At 36.1% G+C, this 18,940-nt stretch overlaps 1 protein-coding gene across 3 annotated transcripts in view; it reads right to left on the bottom strand.

Moving 5' to 3' along the window:
* Positions 1 to 18,940, bottom strand: part of LOC110068948 (sugar phosphate exchanger 3-like) — a 37,003-nt gene that overhangs the window by 10,137 nt on the left and 7,926 nt on the right. For 2 of the 3 annotated variants that reach the window (XM_089280761.1, XM_089280763.1), the window contains exons 3-15: positions 17,993 to 18,025; positions 16,105 to 16,164; positions 14,963 to 14,994; positions 14,189 to 14,240; positions 12,421 to 12,499; positions 11,831 to 11,897; positions 11,005 to 11,071; positions 10,428 to 10,457; positions 10,021 to 10,105; positions 9,176 to 9,223; positions 6,140 to 6,193; positions 3,133 to 3,188; positions 496 to 585 (exon numbers count right to left, since the gene is read on the bottom strand). In XM_089280761.1, the coding sequence (XP_089136887.1) occupies positions 496 to 585; positions 3,133 to 3,188; positions 6,140 to 6,193; positions 9,176 to 9,223; positions 10,021 to 10,105; positions 10,428 to 10,457; positions 11,005 to 11,071; positions 11,831 to 11,897; positions 12,421 to 12,499; positions 14,189 to 14,240; positions 14,963 to 14,994; positions 16,105 to 16,164; positions 17,993 to 18,025 (753 nt within the window). The remainder of the gene's footprint in view (positions 1 to 495; positions 586 to 3,132; positions 3,189 to 6,139; positions 6,194 to 9,175; positions 9,224 to 10,020; positions 10,106 to 10,427; positions 10,458 to 11,004; positions 11,072 to 11,830; positions 11,898 to 12,420; positions 12,500 to 14,188; positions 14,241 to 14,962; positions 14,995 to 16,104; positions 16,165 to 17,992; positions 18,026 to 18,940) is intronic. The other variant, XM_089280762.1, reaches the window with a different exon arrangement.

Below are 18,940 nucleotides of genomic sequence, written 5' to 3'. Positions count from 1 at the left end.
ATCCCCTGCACTTGGTATAGTATTACACCTCCTCCATGTTTTAAGCCCTTCCCACTTAATCTAGGAAATCTAGAAAAGAATCAGCCCCTTGGGGGTCTTGATATATGGAGCTTACTGATTTCATTGAAATTTATGAGCAGACTGTCAGATCAACAAAAGATGTACCTGTCCAGCTGATAACAGAAAACCACTTTTGTAATCAGGCCATAATAGAACAGCCAATCAAAATCGACCCTCCCTTAATTGTCAGTCAGCCCTCGCAACTGCTATCTCCATTGCTCACCTCCCATGATGAACAACCTGCTACAGTTATTGTACACAATGGCCAATTCCCTTTATGAGACATGCCTGCAAGGAATCATGGTAGTTGTATTCATCAAAACAAATATCCAGTCCAAGATGATGAATACAACTACCATGATTCCCTGCAGGCATGTTTCATAGAGGGAATTGCCCATTACACCATGCTAACAATCTCCATGATAGCTAACTTACAGGGATTACTCCTGGAAGTAACACAGCTTGACAAAAGCTCACAGCTTTCTTCTGTGGTTGTGTCACTGAGCGATATGATGCACTGGATGACTTCAGAAAACAAATACAACAAAGAGTTTTGAATAAATAAATCAATTAAACCATTTGAGAAGTAGTATAATCATCTGATATCCAACTAGTATGCCCGCAAAATATAGAAATCAAAAAATAAAATAAAAGTAAACACACCCTCAAAAACTATACAATCATATGCTTAACATATTTGTAGAGCATGGTGCTAAGCCAATGAAAATTCTTGAATTACATTATCAAATGATCCAGTTTCTAATTATTCCACATAAGATAGGATTCTTTTCAGTCATTGTCATCCATAGTTGGTCAATAACCATTTGCCAAATTAATTTTACATAATTAATTCTGGCCAATCTTGAACATAATTTTCAGTATGAACCATCCATATGTATGTATACAAATGTGATACAGAGCACATCTATCTGCATATTTTTTTCTTCAGGTTACTGGTAGCCTTGTATACAGACTTTTGTATGGCTTGTCATGCACTGGGGAGGAAAAATTGCATGATGAACCCACAGAGTGTCTGCACAGAAGGCTATGTTACTGTAACATTCAGCAAAGTTAAATACTAAGGTACACTGTAACTTTCATAATTAACCAAAAAGTGATATGATCATTCAAACATAGATTGGACTATAATTAGCAATTAGACCATGCCACTGGCCCAAGTTTTCTATAAGCAAGTAGTTAATGACACATAGCCAAGTTGAGTATCACTCATAGAAAACAATGGCAAGTAGTCCAATTAATTAGTAAAATCTCCAAAGGAATACAGCACAAAGCCCATGATCTTGTGTATTTTAAAGCCTAAAATTATGAATAATTTTCAGTTTAGAGAGCAGCGAGTGCAATGATCATAGTCTATCAGCGGTTAAAAACTAGCGAGACAATCTCAGATAATGCAGAGTGTAATTTACGGCTCTGATGCAGTGGTCACACAGTTCCTCCTCACCCCTGTTGTTCTCTCCCTTGGTAGTCAACTAGGCTTTTCCCCTTTGCAGAATATGAGCGGACAAATACTTGATAAGCCATACTCTTAGTAGTGTGTGTGTTTCATGTTTGTGTTTTGCCCAAAAATAACTTACAATTACCGTTTGTCAAGACAGTTTTAAATTTATTGTGGTATTTTATCTTGAGTTTTGTTCATTTTAAATTCAATAATACGTAGAAGTAGCAAATGTTTGTAATTTGATACTTTTGTTTTCCTCACTAATGTATGCAACAAGATACCTTTGTTTCCACGAAAATATAAGAAAGATTTGTATTTTTTTAAACTCACTGCTGGGGATAAATGGAATATAAAAATTAAATATCTGCTGAAAAGTCGGAGAGGAACGATTTTGTTTTATTCAAAACATAAATTTTCATTTCACCAATAAATACGAACTAATCGAATTATCAAATAGTCACGTCGAATAATGGAATGGTACACTCTAATTCTGTTGCCAGCCGGGTTGGTGTAAACAATAAAACCATATCAAACTAATACACAATGCTATCGAGTAATACAACTGAGGAGCATTTGAACAACAAGTATTGAAAGTAGAGATCTTTACTTGACTGAAATTATATCCCACATCAATAAGCGAGTCACCTCATCAACTGATGAAATTAATTGGAGGTTTCACTGAGTGCCACGGAGTCTGCGGCAATAATACCAAAGTTTCTTTTGTCACAAATTTACTAGTTTTACATGTAACTAATGCAGAAAAGTTTTGACTGAATATGACCTTTGGGCTCTCTTTCATAGAAGAGGAAACAAACAAGCTGCTAAGGAGAAGCATTATGTTTCCATTCTTTTTTTGAACCCTGGCAAACACACAATAGTTATAAAACAGCAGACAACATTTCTTGAATCGAGCTAAGGAAGATTCCAGAAGATACGCAGTCACAGTACCATTCTTTGTACTAAAAAAGGAGAACTGACATTACCTGAAATATAACTGCTATCCCCAGCCAAAACGAGAGTGTGATATCACTCATTACAAAAAATAAAAAAAGTGTGCATCTGAACTCGAGAATGGAGTTTATCACACTAGCAATGCTAGAACGTATGCGTCTTACATGTTATGTTTTACCACAAGGGAAAGCACTCAACATTCGTGGGTAGTCCCATATGAAATGTATCTTTCACCTAATGTATAGTCGACTCTGACGCTAACTAATCTGTGCATGCGTTTGGAGCAAATTGCTTTTGTTCTTAAGAGAATGGCACCACAACGATGGTATGAGATTTGCAAAACCACATATATATTTTTGTCGTGTTATCAAAGAAAGCAACGTAAGTATGACACGTTTTGCGTAATACACTCGGGTACCTACCCCACCCAGCCCCCTTCCCGTAAGGCTAATTGATTAATTGAAATTAATTAACTAAACAAACATTAAAGTTTACACCTTATGGCATTAGTGTCTTAGCGAACAGCAGCCCCCTAAACCATCCCAATAGTGCCCTCTGCACTAAAAAATGATGAAAGAACCAACCAATGGTTGATTCAGGGATTTGCAACAGAACACAGCCAAGTGGCTACTAAAATATTGATATAATGTTATCATACTCACTTGTGAGAAACCTTTGTTGGCAAATACCTCCTGTTCAACTGCCTGCTCATCAAAAACTGAAATCATAATATTACTTGTTAATGTCATATTTGCAGCTACATTCCAGTACCATTCTGTTTATTATTTGCGTGTACTATTTTTTATATGATCAAAGACTGATGTCGCCTTTAAAATGGCTTGAGAACAGTTTTACACAGCTATGTTTTTTTGTGCTGTTAACTCGTACAGGTTGCACTATATACAATCATCTCTATCATATATTTTTTTTAATTTCTATCTTAATTATGCTAGTGTATATTATAGTGTACTGGGTTTTCATACTGAAATAAAGTAGCAGGAGGAAATCATAAAGTACATGAAGGTGGAACACTATTGGGTTACGAAAAAGCCGCCATGTGGGGGAAGAGTGCCAGATTAGGTTATCCCCTCCTGCATGGGGGGCGGAGTGGAATGGGGTGCTGGCCCTGGAAAAGTTTGAAAACATGTGTGCCTTTAGGTGCATTCTGCTGCATTTTTAGCGCACAAAGTGATTTTGTTGAAGGCCATTGTACAGTGTAGACACAGTTTCATGAAAACTTGTTCATTGCAAGATGAGTTTCTTTAAAATTTCACGTATACAATGCTACTTAATCCTTTTCATCCATTGGTTCTTGTTATATTGTAGTATATGTTTGGCTTTCAGTTCTATTTACTTGAACTGTAATAACATGAATCAACTATGCAACATTACAATTATTATTTCAATTAAGCAAGATCAAGAAAAAAGAAGTTTCAATATTAAGATCATTTTAGTTTTCATAATGAAAAAGAGCAGCAGATGAATCAGGTCCATCACGGTGAAAGAATTGAGGCGACTTCTGGTGATATCTTTATACATTATACATGACATATCACTTCAAAATCAGGGATCTCATTTCATGTTTTTAGCTATGTGACCTCTAAACATTGGCACTAAAAGACAAAAAAGTCTGCATGTTCCTTCTGCATCATCGTGGAAGATGCACACCTCCCTTCACATCTGATGCATGCAAGTTTGAATGACAGCTCAGACTGCCCACCAAAATTTGCTCTTGCTTTGAAGTTCAAAAGGTACATGTAATACTCACACCATTTAGTTTGTCACCTGTTCACTTATTTTGTCAGAAAGATCGGATCATGATTAAGTTTGCAAAACAAACTTTGTATTAATTAATAAACATTGTGACAAAAAGTACCCAGCACAAATGCTTGAAGTAGCCAGTGACTTGAATTGGGTACCAGGTTATGATGAAAACCCTGAGTGTTATCATAAACTTTTTCAAACATTGTTCTTCTTTTCTCACTGAGTTTCTTTTGTGCTTTCTTACTTCGTAAATGCTGGCCTCAAAACCATTTATTGAGAATAGCTTCTGTTCTTAAGTTTTTCGTAGTTTTCTTAGAAAGATTTCCTAGTTTTCTATCTTCTTTAGTACCTTTTGAATCTTAAACCTCAATAAATAAATAAATAAATAAATAAAAATAAAATTGAAACAATTTCAATATATTAGTTTTAAAAGGAAGCCATCCATGCCAGAGAATAGATTAATAATTTAACTGAGATTCGTAGTAATGAGATTTTTATCTTCATAGCCTGCTGAATACATGTATGTTAAGTAGTTCTGTAGTAGTCTGGTAGTAATGTAATTTATTGTACTTCAATGTAAGTAAATGTTGTTCTTTATTTAAAAAAAGTTTAAGACCATTTATGTAAAGTAGAACTATTAACATCAACTGCTTCAAATATCCTGGATTTGAATTATATTCATTTAAAAAAGAGTATTAACACTGCTTATTACTATGATTGTTATTTAATAAAAATTAATTGTTTTAACAACTACACACGTAAATTACATTTTAGACACACGTGCTGACCTTGAGGGGTGGCAAATGGTCCTTCAAAACACATGGGTCTTACAAAAGGAGGACGAATCACGCCTCCCAAGATGCTTTTAGTTAATTTGTGCGTAAAATCAATTGATTACCAGAAACACAAGGGAGCTGGAAGCATGCAGAAGCAAGTTTTCAGTTGCCAAGTTAAGGCAATCAAGGTCTCTTGTTCAGTGTTTAATCTTTGCTGTCTATTTGCTGTATTGGTTATTATTCTGACAATAATCTTTTGTACCTGTCTTAGGTCAATATTTGGGAACTAATTTTACTTTCAAATGGCATAATAGCTGAATAAGCCCAAAAAATCAAGTTGAGTGAACGTTATGTTAATTACCTCCTTTATAACAGATGGTGGAAATAAGATAATCAGATAACAGTGGATGTGACTTGAACTTGGAAAATAGAGGAACCTTCAAGTGCAATATCTGCGTGATTTGTCACTGTAAAGTTTGGCCTTTTTTACCTTCTCGTATCAACAACATAACTTGTGCTTGCAAGGTGTGAATTTTCAAATTCTTCACTTTGTAAGAAACAATTTTTAAGCAAGCGTATCTAATCTAGCGATGGTATTTGGTATTTCTCTCAGTCTTCCACCTAATAATGTTCCATTTTAATCCTTTTTTAGATTGCAATTCTCATGGACAGATTAGAAAAGAGTTGTCATGTCATAATAGAAAGTATGCCCAACAAAAACAGAGAATGATAAAGTGATAATGAAGTTGGACCTTCTAAGGAGGTAGAACAAAGACCTGCTTGAAGAACACTAGCGTTTCACAGAAAAGAAATTATAGCCCTTTGCAAAAGGTACTTGATATTTTCCTTTTCTTTGAGTTATCCTTGTTTTCATTGTTGAGATTCAATAAGCTTACATTCCAATAAATTTTGAATTCTTAAGACTAGGAAGCTCTTATATCACTCTTGAAAAAGGCCAGTCACCGAATTCTTCAAAAAGCCAAGTTGGTTTGTTACCCTAAAAGCCCCAAACAATTAATTCCCCCCAAAAAGAAAACATTGGTAGTGTTGTGAATGAAAAGTGAAGAGATTGCCTTAGTACGGTTTCTAGCTCAGTTTGGAGAGTTAAAGGAGCGGAGGAATGGCCTACCTGTGGTGGTCAACACGACTACTGGGCGAAAGCAGCAGGAACCGAAGGAACAACCTATCAAAGATCCAGTAAGTATGAACTTTTGCATGTTCTCATTTTTTTTTTTTAGCTTAAATCAGTTCGGGGAACTTTCCCAATATCCATTTAGCTATTGAAAAGTTTTCAGCTTGTCTCTTACACTGTATTTGGTAGACTGGGAGGTGTATCCGCTGTTAACAACTAAAGCTCCCATATAGCTACTACCAGTGCATTTGATATAGCCCTGGAGTTACAATTATTATTTCTTTGTGTTACCAATTTAAGTAGTCAGTTTTAATTTTCATTTTTGTTTTCGTATTTTTTTCCAGAAACAAGTGTTTGTTGTCATGTAGTTATCAATCTAAGGAAAACATATGCCACAAAGAAGAAAAGAACAGCCACCACACGTCTCAGTATTAATGCTGTCTAATTAAAGACAGCAGCAGAAGCCATATGGTCTATCAGACAGGTTTATCCCGTACAGAATAATAATAAATAAATAAATATCTTAATTGACCACTCCCCCAGTGGGGCTTTTCAGGGCCAATGAAACCAAATGATGAAACAGATAATGCAAATGAACATAACACGGTTAAAAATCCCAACTGGCGGGAGGCAGACCAGTTGGCTATTTACAAGCATGACCAAGGAGTTGAACTAGGGTCTACCAAGAAACAACTTCGGATAAGTGGTCAGAGCAAGACTCAAACCTGCGACCTCTGGATTTCAAGTCCGGTGCCCTGACCACTTGGCCACACTGCCTCCACACTAATTAACCCTCTGTGACCAGTATACACTTGCGTGATTTCACAACAGAGGTGACACAAGAAATGACAAAGAGATGAAAGAATGGATGTTTGTACATGTTCATGTAGACTATGTTTTCAGATCTTGGTAGAAGGGTGGGTTTGATACAGGGGTATGCTACTAGTTTTAGTAGCTCACTACTTGTTAAAACTAGTATCATCTTATCCCAAGTATCAACATACAAATTCTCCAAAATTACATTCGAACCTCCTGTAAGTGACCACCCAAAATGCCAAGCCTTGGTGGTTGCTTATGGGAGGTGGTCACTAACAAGAGCTTGCACCATATTGGGTCAAAATTTCACCTCATTAGCATATGGAAACTGCAGGTTAAGTCTGCATGCGAACCAAGTGGCCCATCAGGCCAGAGCTTATCCCAAGTTTCTGTAGCGTGAAGTGACAAAGAGTATTTCTACTCCCCCTAGATGGGATGCTTGTCCATGGCAGGATTACATGTACCCCCATCATTTAGTTCGCTGGTACCCATTTATACACCTGGGTGGAGAGAGGCACTGTGAGGATAAAGTGTCTTGCCCAAGAAAACAATGCAATGTCCCCGGCCAGGGCTCAAACCTAGACCGCTCGATCCAGAGATGAACGCTCTAACCATGAGGCCACCATGTCTCCCTACAGAGACTTGTTTAAATGTTTTATTACTGTGAGAAGTCGATTTCAAGCAAAAATCCAGTACTTCTCAACGAGGAACTTCCATCTCTTGCACTACCCAGGAAAACGATAATGTAAACAAAACCTTATTATCCAATTTCACTCTATTATCTGTCAAGCGGTTGTTCACAAGAGGTTAAAAACAAAAGAAAATTTCAAATCTTAGCTCCAAAAGTGGTCACAGCTGCTTACGAGAGGCGGTCACTTACAACAGGTTCCAAATATAATGATTTGACTTTTGGTACTTTGGAAAACTGGTCACTGAGGAGAAGAAGTTCAGCTGTGCAGCTGTATGTATTTGCAACTGGGTTTGTTCTGCTGGAGAGAAATAGTGTATTACATATACATGTATGCGTAGCCATCTAGTGAATTTACCTAGTATGATACATCTGAATTTATGAGTTAGATACACAGTGTATAGATTATAATTATATATAACTACATGACCATATTAGATGTTGAATGTCTGCCCTTCATTTAACAAATAAAGAAGCCTAATCCGTGTATTACACTGTGATAAAACATGTCGGGCATTTGAGAACATGAGGGAAATGTGGAAAACAAGAGCCGCAGGCGAGTGTTTTCTACATTTCTTGAGTGTTCTCAAATGTACAGAGTGTTTTATCACAGTGTAATACACGGCTTAAGCTTCTTCATTTGCGTTATGATATAGAGGTAATGTGGTGAAAAACAATAAAACATGCTTTTTCTATGTTTCATACTCTGATAAAACATGGGTTTTCAACCAATCAAAGCGCACGTAGGGTCCTATCTATGTTACATGTCTAATAGGGCTTAAAAGGATGGTTTGAAATTACGGTCCCAGGTTTACTCCTGACTTGATTGTGTTATTGTTAATGCTATCAACTTTTTCAGGCACTATATATCGTCTCGAAATGATGCAATCACATCACCACACAACTTTGATAATATACTTGGAAGCAATGCATTGTGGGATGCATGACTCGTCCTCCTTTGGTCTCGCAAAAGTTTCATCAATTTTCATGGATCTTGCAGTCTCGATTTTTTTAGCAGTTACGTGTGTCTCAGTCTCAATTTTTTCACAAAGCTGCTTCACAGTCTCAATTTTTTGCAAGGCTAAGAAAGTCTCAAAGTACCATGACGTCTGAATGTCTTAGAACCTGAACGTCTCAAGTTCGCATTTTAAACATTTTGAAGTCTCAGTCTTGCAATTGCCAATGTCAAAATGTCTCTGGCTCACAAAGAAAAAAGCTAGTGTCGCAAAGTCCCGCATTTATCATTCATCACCCCTACCTTGGCACTATCTCTTCAGATAAATAAGCCAAGAAATTAGTTCAAATAAGCCACCAAGTTTCCTTGCTACCATAAACCTAGCATAAATACTATTAGTAGGTGTGATGGCTCAACATACTTGCCTTGAAATATTTCATTTACCAAAATACATGTAGGTGATGAATATGATAATTACAGTCAATTTCTCCACTGATCAAAATGTAGAGGAATAGATTTGATCTGAAAATCAGCTTACAATAAAATTAAAATAATAATCCAGTAACTGTTTTACCATTACTGCTTCCTTCTGGATGCTGATCATCCTGTGGTAATGGCAGTCCTGTTTGCAAAAGAAATAATAAACAGAGTACTTAACGGAAACTCATAAGCTCTTGTTAGGCCTCTCTCTATATTTGGATATGTATAAGCCATTCATGCCTCTCTTGTTTCTCAAGCTAGTAAATCTAAGATAATTTCTGAATTGCAGAACAGTTTCAAATGTAATTTAAGGTAAGTACATGCACTTTCCAAAGTTATCTGCCCATCAAATCTCTTATATAACTGTCACTTGAGGATACATGTATGTTATTAGACTGAACTAAATACAGCACGGCCTTTTATTTGTATAATACACGTAGCTGATTTATGAGTTGAATCAGCCATCATCTCCAAAACCTATACCCACTCCCCATCTCAAAGGAGATCAAAAAAATAAACCCCTTAGAGATTAACAGTCAAGCTTTGTTAAGTTAACCATGCATTTGTACTTTCAATACGACCGGCTGCCTGCTAGAGCTCCAGCAGGTGACTGCTAGTTAGTTGACTATATTATATGACTGTACATTGAGTAAACCTGTTATTTACGTCAAATCACCATCTTCAATGTTAGAACCTTTTAGAAATTAGCTCTCTTGCAGAAGTTGTTATGGACCCCTCTTATTACACTCTGACAGGTGCTGCATGGGTGCAGAGCCCAGAATAAGGTTCACTAGCCTTCCATGTGACTAGAGTCACTGTTGATAATTGCATCAAAATTGCATATATACATGTATGTCATGTACATATTGAGTATAATTGCTCTCAGCAGGGCAGTTCAAATACAAGAGATGGCAGTTAATTGTAAAGAATATTACTTGCCTATTTCCTCAGGTGATGGTATTAAACAAAAGTAAATCAAGATACCAAATGCAAATAATACTGCAGCTGGAACAAGCATAGCAAACTGCAATGGAAAGATGGAAAATGTACAAAGCAAGATTAAAAAAAGCATTTCAGAAAATTAAATGCAAAGTATAACAGAATGTATGTGTACAAAAGATACTAAATTGCAGAGAGGGATGGGCATAATTCTAATCTGAAATAGTACGATACCTATTTTGACATTTTAACATTGTAATACTGTATTTAAAAATACAGCCTATTTTCACATTTATAAAACAAATTGAAGATCACACACATTATTAATTCAATAGGCAGAGTACTGTAATTGAGTCATGCCATGTATGATCTTCATGATACATGATTATATAATTATACTTACTGACCTCATATCCATAATCCAATATAGCTGCTACCTGAAAAACAAAAAAAAAAAGAATTTAAAAAATTTCTTTTTCACTATACATGTATATATTGTGGTTTAACTTACTTTTGGTTTAAATATTTTTTTTTTAAAAAAAAAACTTTATTTTGTTTTCCCCTTTGTTTCAAATTGATGGTCATGTGAGACATTTAAAACTGGTTTCCATTGTGAACTTTTAAACCGATAATTAATTTACATGTAAACTGCTGCATACACATTAGAACAACACTGCAATTTGTCCTCAAAAAGCCAATTGTAATGAGTTTGATGTTTTCTGTTTTCTGGATGCTGAACTCCCAGCACAAAGACAGAAAATCACCAAAGACTAGCATTGCTCACAGCCCTACCATGAGTCCAAGTATCCAAAGCTAGTTTCACTACACATTACATGTACATGTAACACTGTCTAGAGATTGGATGGAAATTAGTCATCAGATATTGTCCAAAATAATTAAACACACTGAACACATATGTACATGTAGGCTGGTGCTATTAAATAAGCTGATAATTTTGTACTAAGAAAAATGCACAAAGCTTACTTGAAGAGCTCCAATAATGTTTCCTACAGAAGCATTGGCACTCCATATTCCAAATACAATTCCTCGACTGCAGAAAGAATGACAACAAATTTATATCCAAGACACCAGTAATAAAACAAATAAGTTGAGACTAACAGAAATTATGAGCCTATTAGCTGAGTGGAAAGGCTGGATGGTAAATTATATATTTGTGTAGAGGTCATGAAATATGAGTTGACAACAACAGGGAAAGTACAGAATGACAGAAATGGTGTTTATTGGAAGTGGGTTTTGTTTTATGTATTATTTTATGTCTGGCAAGATCTAATGAAGCAGAAGTGAAATTGAAGTGATCTCCAAGCATGTCACAATAGAGAGAAAGGGCTAAACACTTTAAATGAAAGAAAAAATTAAAGTGCAGTTGTTGTGTATATTTAATACATGTAATATCTCAGAAATTTCAGCAACAACAGAGCGATTCAAGTCTAACAACAATGCTATACAATGTAGATGGGATTGACCTGGAACTGAGTAGCTGGGATTGCAATGCATGATTATATCACACTGTGATTGTTGTGCTAGCTGGGAATCACATGGTATTGGGCTAAACCAGTACCCAGTGTTCTGTGAAGAATTCCTCAGGAACACCCGACTCTGGTAAACCCATTGACAGACAGAGGGACAAAATCCTTCAAAGCTGACACTGTGTCTTCTAAATGGCCACCTAATGCTCAGACAATTAACTCTGTTCTTTATCAATCACGTTTTGGAAATTTTTCATTTTGTGGTGATATTATAATGAAGACATGATTGATATTATAGTAATAAATTCAATCTAGATGAATACCTTGATTTTCCAAACCAGTTTCCCATGACTGCCACAACACACGGCCAACCAGTAGATTGAAAGAGACCTGTAAAAAATGTATACCATCACAAAATGATGATAAATATATTGAATAACTCGTTATAAGGAGCATGTGTAAAATTTATGGATGAATAATTCAAACTTAGTTTAACATTCATGATTCAGTGTGTTTCTTTGACTTCCCACAACATTCTTACTTGTTGACACTTAATGTTTCAGTTCCAGTTTAAGGCAAAGTTTAGGATTTGATTTAAAGAAACAAAAAAGTGGCACAAAAATGCATAATAACTAAAGCTGTGGAGCTGAACTACACAATCTTTGCTTTCCAAGGAAAGAAACCAAGCAATAGTGATTTATGGGTGCCACTAAATGTTCATGCAATAGCAAAAGTTTGTGGATGAGTCTGTTCCAGTCATGCAGTGTGCACAGTGTTTTAAGAAACCTTCAAACCACAAGGTTCCTCTAATTTTTCATATTTTTTGCAACCAAGTTGGTTACAAACTAGTGTTTCACTGTGCGGCAAAGTTAAACTAGCATAGCATTATCAATGACTGGCAAGAATATCTCACCATTTAGTGCCATAAATACTCCATAATACCAAATGTTGTAAACTCCAATCCACTTGCTCACACTTCCAAACATTATCACCTGCAACAAGCCAACACAGGGATAGTTATACCCTCTTACTAATCGGGCATGAGGGCAATACTGTGGAATATTGGCGCAAGGTCAGACAGTAAAGCTGGGCTGAACAAGGTCTGAAGTGTACAAATTTTGACTGAGGGCCAATATTCCCCAATATGACTCAAGCAAGCTCCATGTACTTTTGAGTGGTACTGTAGGTTAGTAAGTAGTTTATTATATGGCACTTGGACCATGCTTGTATATTGAATTTGCCCACATTCACAAAGAAAAAATAAATGGCTTATAACCGTTTCTATGGAAATGGTCCATAAGGCAAAACCTCAACCAAGAAAGAACCAATCAAAATGCTTTGAATGTAAAAATGTATTCTTAATTGGCCACTCCCCATTGGGGCTTTTCAGGAGCAATGTAAACAAACAATGATAAATAAATATTCAAATAAACATAACTAGGTTTAGAATCCCAACTGGCAGGAGGCAGACCAGTTGACTATTTACAAGCCTAGCCGAGAAGTTGAACTCGCAGCTACAGGGAACATCAGCTAGCAGTCAGAACGGGATTTGAACCCTGGACCTACGGATTTCAGATCTGGTACTCTAACCACTCGGCCACGTTGCCTCAGGACTATTTGCCATACATTGTATTATAAAGTCATGTATTTTAAGGTAATGTAAAGAGATATGTTGCCCCATATCCTCAGGTTCCCCCAGACAGTACAAAAGTCAGCCTTGTTCTAATTCCAGGATAACAAAATCAGTATTGCCATTGGGGATATTCCCTCTCACTCATCTGGATGGTGCTTTGCACTTTCTCAACTTCTTGCATTACACAATCAAATTTCTACTCTCCCGCACCATGTAATGTTCACTACCTGCCACTTGCTACCCAGGGCTTACCCCTGAAAGAATCCAGGGCAGGAAAAAAATTTGAAATCCAGTTGCCTAGTGGGCCAGTAAATTTCAGTTTTCAGTTACACCCACTAAAATATCACTCACTCAATAGGCACACATTGTTATGCCATATCAATTGCATCATTTACTAGCTACTGTCTATAATCAGTGATAGACTATAACAAGACTACTGTGGCTACTTTCACTTGCCCATTAGACCACCAAACTTCCATTTTCATTTGCCCAAGAGCAAAATTTACTTGCTCCAGGCAATCAGACCTGGGTCTTTTCCTGCCCTGTAGAGTACATATGGCATAGCATCCAAGGAGAATTAACACTTAGCTCCTGGTAGCTTTACGCTACAGAAACAAGCAAAGTATATTTTGATTAGCTCTGACAATGTGGCCTTGTTTGCTGTTCAAGTACAAAGTCTGCACATGAGCAGAGTGGCTCATCAGGCCAACACTTGTCTCCAGTTTCAGTAGCATAATGCAACTAAAGGTATTTCTACTCCCTCCTGGATGGGATGCTAGGCCATCACAGGGTTACCCACCAGCATTAAATTTAAATACACGGGTGGAGAGAGACCTGCACTGTGAGAGTAAACTGCCTTGCCCAAAAACACAACACAATACATGTATGTATAATGCCCCTGGCCAGAACTCAAACACAGACTGCTTGATCTGGAGGCAAGCACACTAACCATGAGCCCACCGCACCTACAATCACCTTACCAAACTTCACGTAGAGATTATTGTTTTTTCCTATCAGGAAAGCTTTCATAGGATTGTACATAACTTACCATAACTGCAGAAGAACACATTCCAAATGCTAGTACTTTTCTCAGGTTAAACCTATGTAAAGTACAAGTAGAAATTACAGAATTACAGTGTGCCAATAAAATACCTTGCCTGAATTTTTTGTGACATCAACTTTCAGTATTTTTGTGATTTTTTCAAAACAAGAAAAATGATGTTTTGCTGGCATTTTACAAGCACTGAATACAAGAAATATGGTTTTCCGACCAAGCATGAGGTGAGGTTAAAAATCATCGTGCACTGAATCACACCACATTAAATTTTGGTATCTCAATGGTCTCAGGACAAATAACATTCAAAACAAAAAATTATATTAAAAAAAATAGTTACTGTGCATGTATACAGTGCAATAGGTATGATTAAATGAATACAAAAAAAAAGTGAGTTTTGCCCAAATGTAGCCAAGATTCAGCAAGAGATGTTTGATGTAATATATCAAACACGAAAGACTATGTTCGACCACATTTCCAAACACCGAGAAGAGAGTTGAGAATACGACGTGTAGCGGAGTATTTTTGACGAACTTTGAGGTGTTTGGAAATGTGGTCAAACACTGTCTTGAGTGTTCGATATATCTTCTCAGTCAAAACTAAAACTAAGGAGAAAACGGGGAAATAAAATCGTAAAATCTATGCTAATTAAGATCAGATATCCAAACACCATCACGGTCATGACTTCCTTTGTTTAAACTTGATGAATCATTCATGAGTTTGAGAAAATAACTTCATGGCCATGTCATGACTGAAACATTCACATACCTATCACCCAAGATACCACTGATGTACAAGCCCTTGAGAAAAAGAGAATATGTCTCCTGTCACACAATGAATATATCATAGCAAATACCACAATAACACGTCTGTTCAACACTATCTACTGCAATCACAGTTAAATAGGAAGCTGGCAACTGATGACCTAATAATCAATTCAGGTACACATAGTTTACAAATGCATTTACTATACTTACTATTTAAGAAATAGGAAACATGTACCATGTTTCTATCGAGTTATAGAAACATGAGTGGAAGTTTGGGAGAACAAGAAATGCTGTGGGAACACAAGCCGAGTGTTTCCATTAGTCGATAGAAACACTGAAAACATGTTTTCTATTTCTTTTAGAAAACACCACGACGAAAAAAAGGAAAACAACTTGTTAACTTTGATTATCAAAATGTAAATTCTCTTTGCTCACGCCATCATCACATCAACAGCTTGTGCTAGTTCTGTGTTTCTATCGAGTTATAGAAAAATGGTTTTTCACCAATCAGGCCGCAAATTTTCTTAGGTCTGTTTTCTAATACATGTACTATTTACTTACAAGGAGGTGTTACCAACATTTCGCCGCTCCCTTGATTTACTGTGAAACTCAGAAAACCATGAACACTTTGATTTGATTCTGACAGGTCAACTGTGTACATTTGACTGATCACAATAAAGTTCAGGAGATGAGAAGAAACCTCAAAACAACAAACTAATTACCATTGCTGTTTGCGGTTTGTTTTCTCACACCTAATTGGCTATTTCCTCACCATACAACAACATTCCACAAGTATTTCTAGTGTTCACAGTTTTCTGAGTTTCACAAAAATCACCCTATCACAAGATAGGGAAATTCTCCAAATGGCAAAGAGCAAAATATGATAACATTACAAAATCAATGTGTACAGAGATTTCATTTGAGGCCAGGGGCCAGATGTTTCTTACGGTTGTTTAATTTACCATGTCATGTCTTGTACTTTGATGCCACATAATTGCATTCCTTTCTTTTTTGGCTTTAAAGCTTCTCATAAATTCCTCGTTAACTGCAGTATAAAAGCTAACTACAAAGATAACCCCCTTCCACCATTTTCGTATTAATTAATACAATGTATTGACAAAGATCTACATGTACATAGCTTACCACAGCATAGGCCAAGAGGAAGGTTGTATCCATTGCCCCGAGGAATACTTCAGCATGGTGCTGGACAATGAAACACAGAATTTATTGTTTATTCATCAAGTACTGTAGCTGGCTATTTACCACAACAAATAATACATGATACACATACTCACATTCAAAAGCAATTTCACTACACACACAGTTTCAAGTTTGTAAAACATGTTTCGGGTGACCAACATCCATCTTCAGTTACAAATACAAATAAACAGCTAGTCAGTGTGATATAAAGGCAAACTTTCATAGAATATATGAATACTAAATAACAGCATGAATATGAAGCACTAGAAAATACAATGGTTAGAAAGCAATGTGTTTTGTAACACGGAAAATTAAAATGAAATTGTTAAACATTTAACATCAACATCCGATTAGCCTACGAACAGGCTCCCAGTGAGCCCGAACGAAGCGAAGAAGCCTGTAGACATTCTATTGATGCCGCTGTTCTATGATACCAGATCCTGGTATCATATGATTGGTTAAATCGCTGATTGTTGACATCTTTGAGATGAATATTTGACAGATCTTTGAAAATTATACGACTCCAACGGTTCGTTACAATAGTGCATTTGCCATTCTCTTTTTAAGTTGCAGTCTCTTGACCTCTCGTTATTTCACAAATGATTCTGAAGGGTACTTAATGCTCTGTTACGAGGAGGAATTTTAAGTAGAAGCTAGTGGAGTGGAGCCGTTTGGCAGTGCTATAGAGGTTTCAAAAACAAAGTCAACAGGCTCCCCTGTCCCTGCCCCGATCGCTTTACTTTCCAAATTCTTCTGTTTCACGTTTGCCAAAATTTTTTCCGTCCTCACCAGGAGCCTGTTCGCAAGCTAACATCCGATAGGAACTTGCACATCTTTCAGCACATCAGTGAGTCAGAAACATACAAAGCTCTGTGCTCAGATAATTGCTTCTCACTCTTTGACACCGCGTCCGCGCATTTGCAACTGAAAATCAAGGACACCTTACACATCTGGTGGGAAAAACCCTCATTAAACAAGCAAGACAATCATGTTAATTTAACACTTTCACTTTAATTTTCCGTGTTACAATACACATTGTTTTCTAACCACTGTATTTTCTAGTGCTTCATATTCATGTTGCTATTTAGTATTCATATATTCTAAGAAAGTGCGCTTTTTGTCACACCGACTAGCTGTTCATTTGTATAATTTGCAACTGAAGATGGATGTTGGTCATCCGAAACATGTTTTGCAAGCTTAAAACTGTTTGTTTTTCTAAACATTATTTCTCATCTGCTGCCAGTTAGCAATTTCATTACAACTGAAAATTCCAGGAGATTCCTAGGAGTAAGTGGGAAACAAGAATTTTCATGAAGTTTTCCAGGGTCCTGGAATAAAATTTTGAAATCCCAAGGGTTTTCTGGGGATTTCAGGAGTGAGTGTCAGTGTACTCAAACCCCCTCACTTTGAGGTATTCTTTCTCATCCCTGACTCTTGTCTTGTGACTTGACCAATTTCTTTTGATCAATGTGTCCATACCAAAATTGGATGACCAAGCTGTAATAATCTGTCACATGCATGCCTGTGGGAGGGGAGGGGAGAGGCAAGCTTCCAAATTTCATTATACACAAAGAATAGGATAATGCCACATTGTTTTGAGTAGGCACAAAAATTATAATCATTAATAAACTACAAATTTGGAACTTAGTTAATATATACAGTGGAGGTCTACAAAATTTTAGCCAGTGTCCAAAAACAAGCCAGATATAACACACAATAATGCAATACACAGGTTATTTTTAATGTGGTGAATGTAAACTTTGGATGATAAAGGGTTCTTTCTTGAAACCCATCACTAACAGAAAGAAATGAAAGAAAAAAAATCACTCACCTCATCTTTGAAGAAATGTCTGTTTTCCCATACCTACAGTGTAGTACAAAGATTACAAAAAATAAGTTTTAGTTATTGAAAACAAAAACATATATGCCAGTGTACATAACAAAATTTCTATCACAAAAAAATTACATTTTCTTGAATGTAATGATAGCATGCTTGTGTGTTCTGAAAACATATTTTCATTATTTGTTGCTCAAGTTTAGCTTACAAGTTCATAAATTTTAAGGTTCTTCAGGATTCATAAATATTTTACTTTCAGGAAATGCAAGTATTTGTAAAACCTGAAGAACTTTGACCAGTAAATACTAGTTACAAACACAAAATGATGTACCAAAAGTGACAAAATGCGCACTCAAAAACATGCTTAGGTTAAGTACCTACTTTTCATTATTAAATTATAAAATTAGCACAGACAAACTCTAATTTCACTTGCAACTGCAGAAGAAGATCAACAATAGTTATTGAAATACATGTATGTAATGTCGTTGGTTATAAATTTAGGACAGAAAAAAATATACCAAAAATAGTAGATAACCACCTGCCATTTGTTAACAATTGTTTTTTCTTGTTAGTGATTGTTCGGTCTTGTTTCACTGATTATTTCGTCATGTTATTGACGTTTCTGCCTTGTTACAGATTGTTCAGACCTGTTCTCAAATGATTGACATTCCATCTTGTTACTGATTGTTCAGTCTTCTTACCAATTGTTCCACTGAACGCTTGATTTAAAATAAGTACCACAATAACTGCTTGCAAATCTGCCACTGTGCAATATAGTAACCCTTTGTTAATATTAGATGTGTACACCTCTCAAAACATTAGATGCACAATTTTGAGTGCCATTAAATATGTTGGGTATGTGAAAAAAAAATATATTAGCAAGGTGCTTAATTTACATAGTCATAATCAATATTTACCATATTTACCCGTGTATAATGCGTG

The sequence above is a fragment of the Orbicella faveolata genome, unplaced genomic scaffold (assembly GCF_042242905.1).
Source record: "Orbicella faveolata isolate gen_17 unplaced genomic scaffold, um_ofav_v1 contig_48, whole genome shotgun sequence".
Taxonomy (NCBI): Eukaryota; Metazoa; Cnidaria; class Anthozoa; order Scleractinia; family Merulinidae; genus Orbicella; species Orbicella faveolata.
The sequence above is the reverse complement of the archived record's forward strand: the minus strand, read 5'-3'. Positions and strand labels throughout refer to the sequence as shown.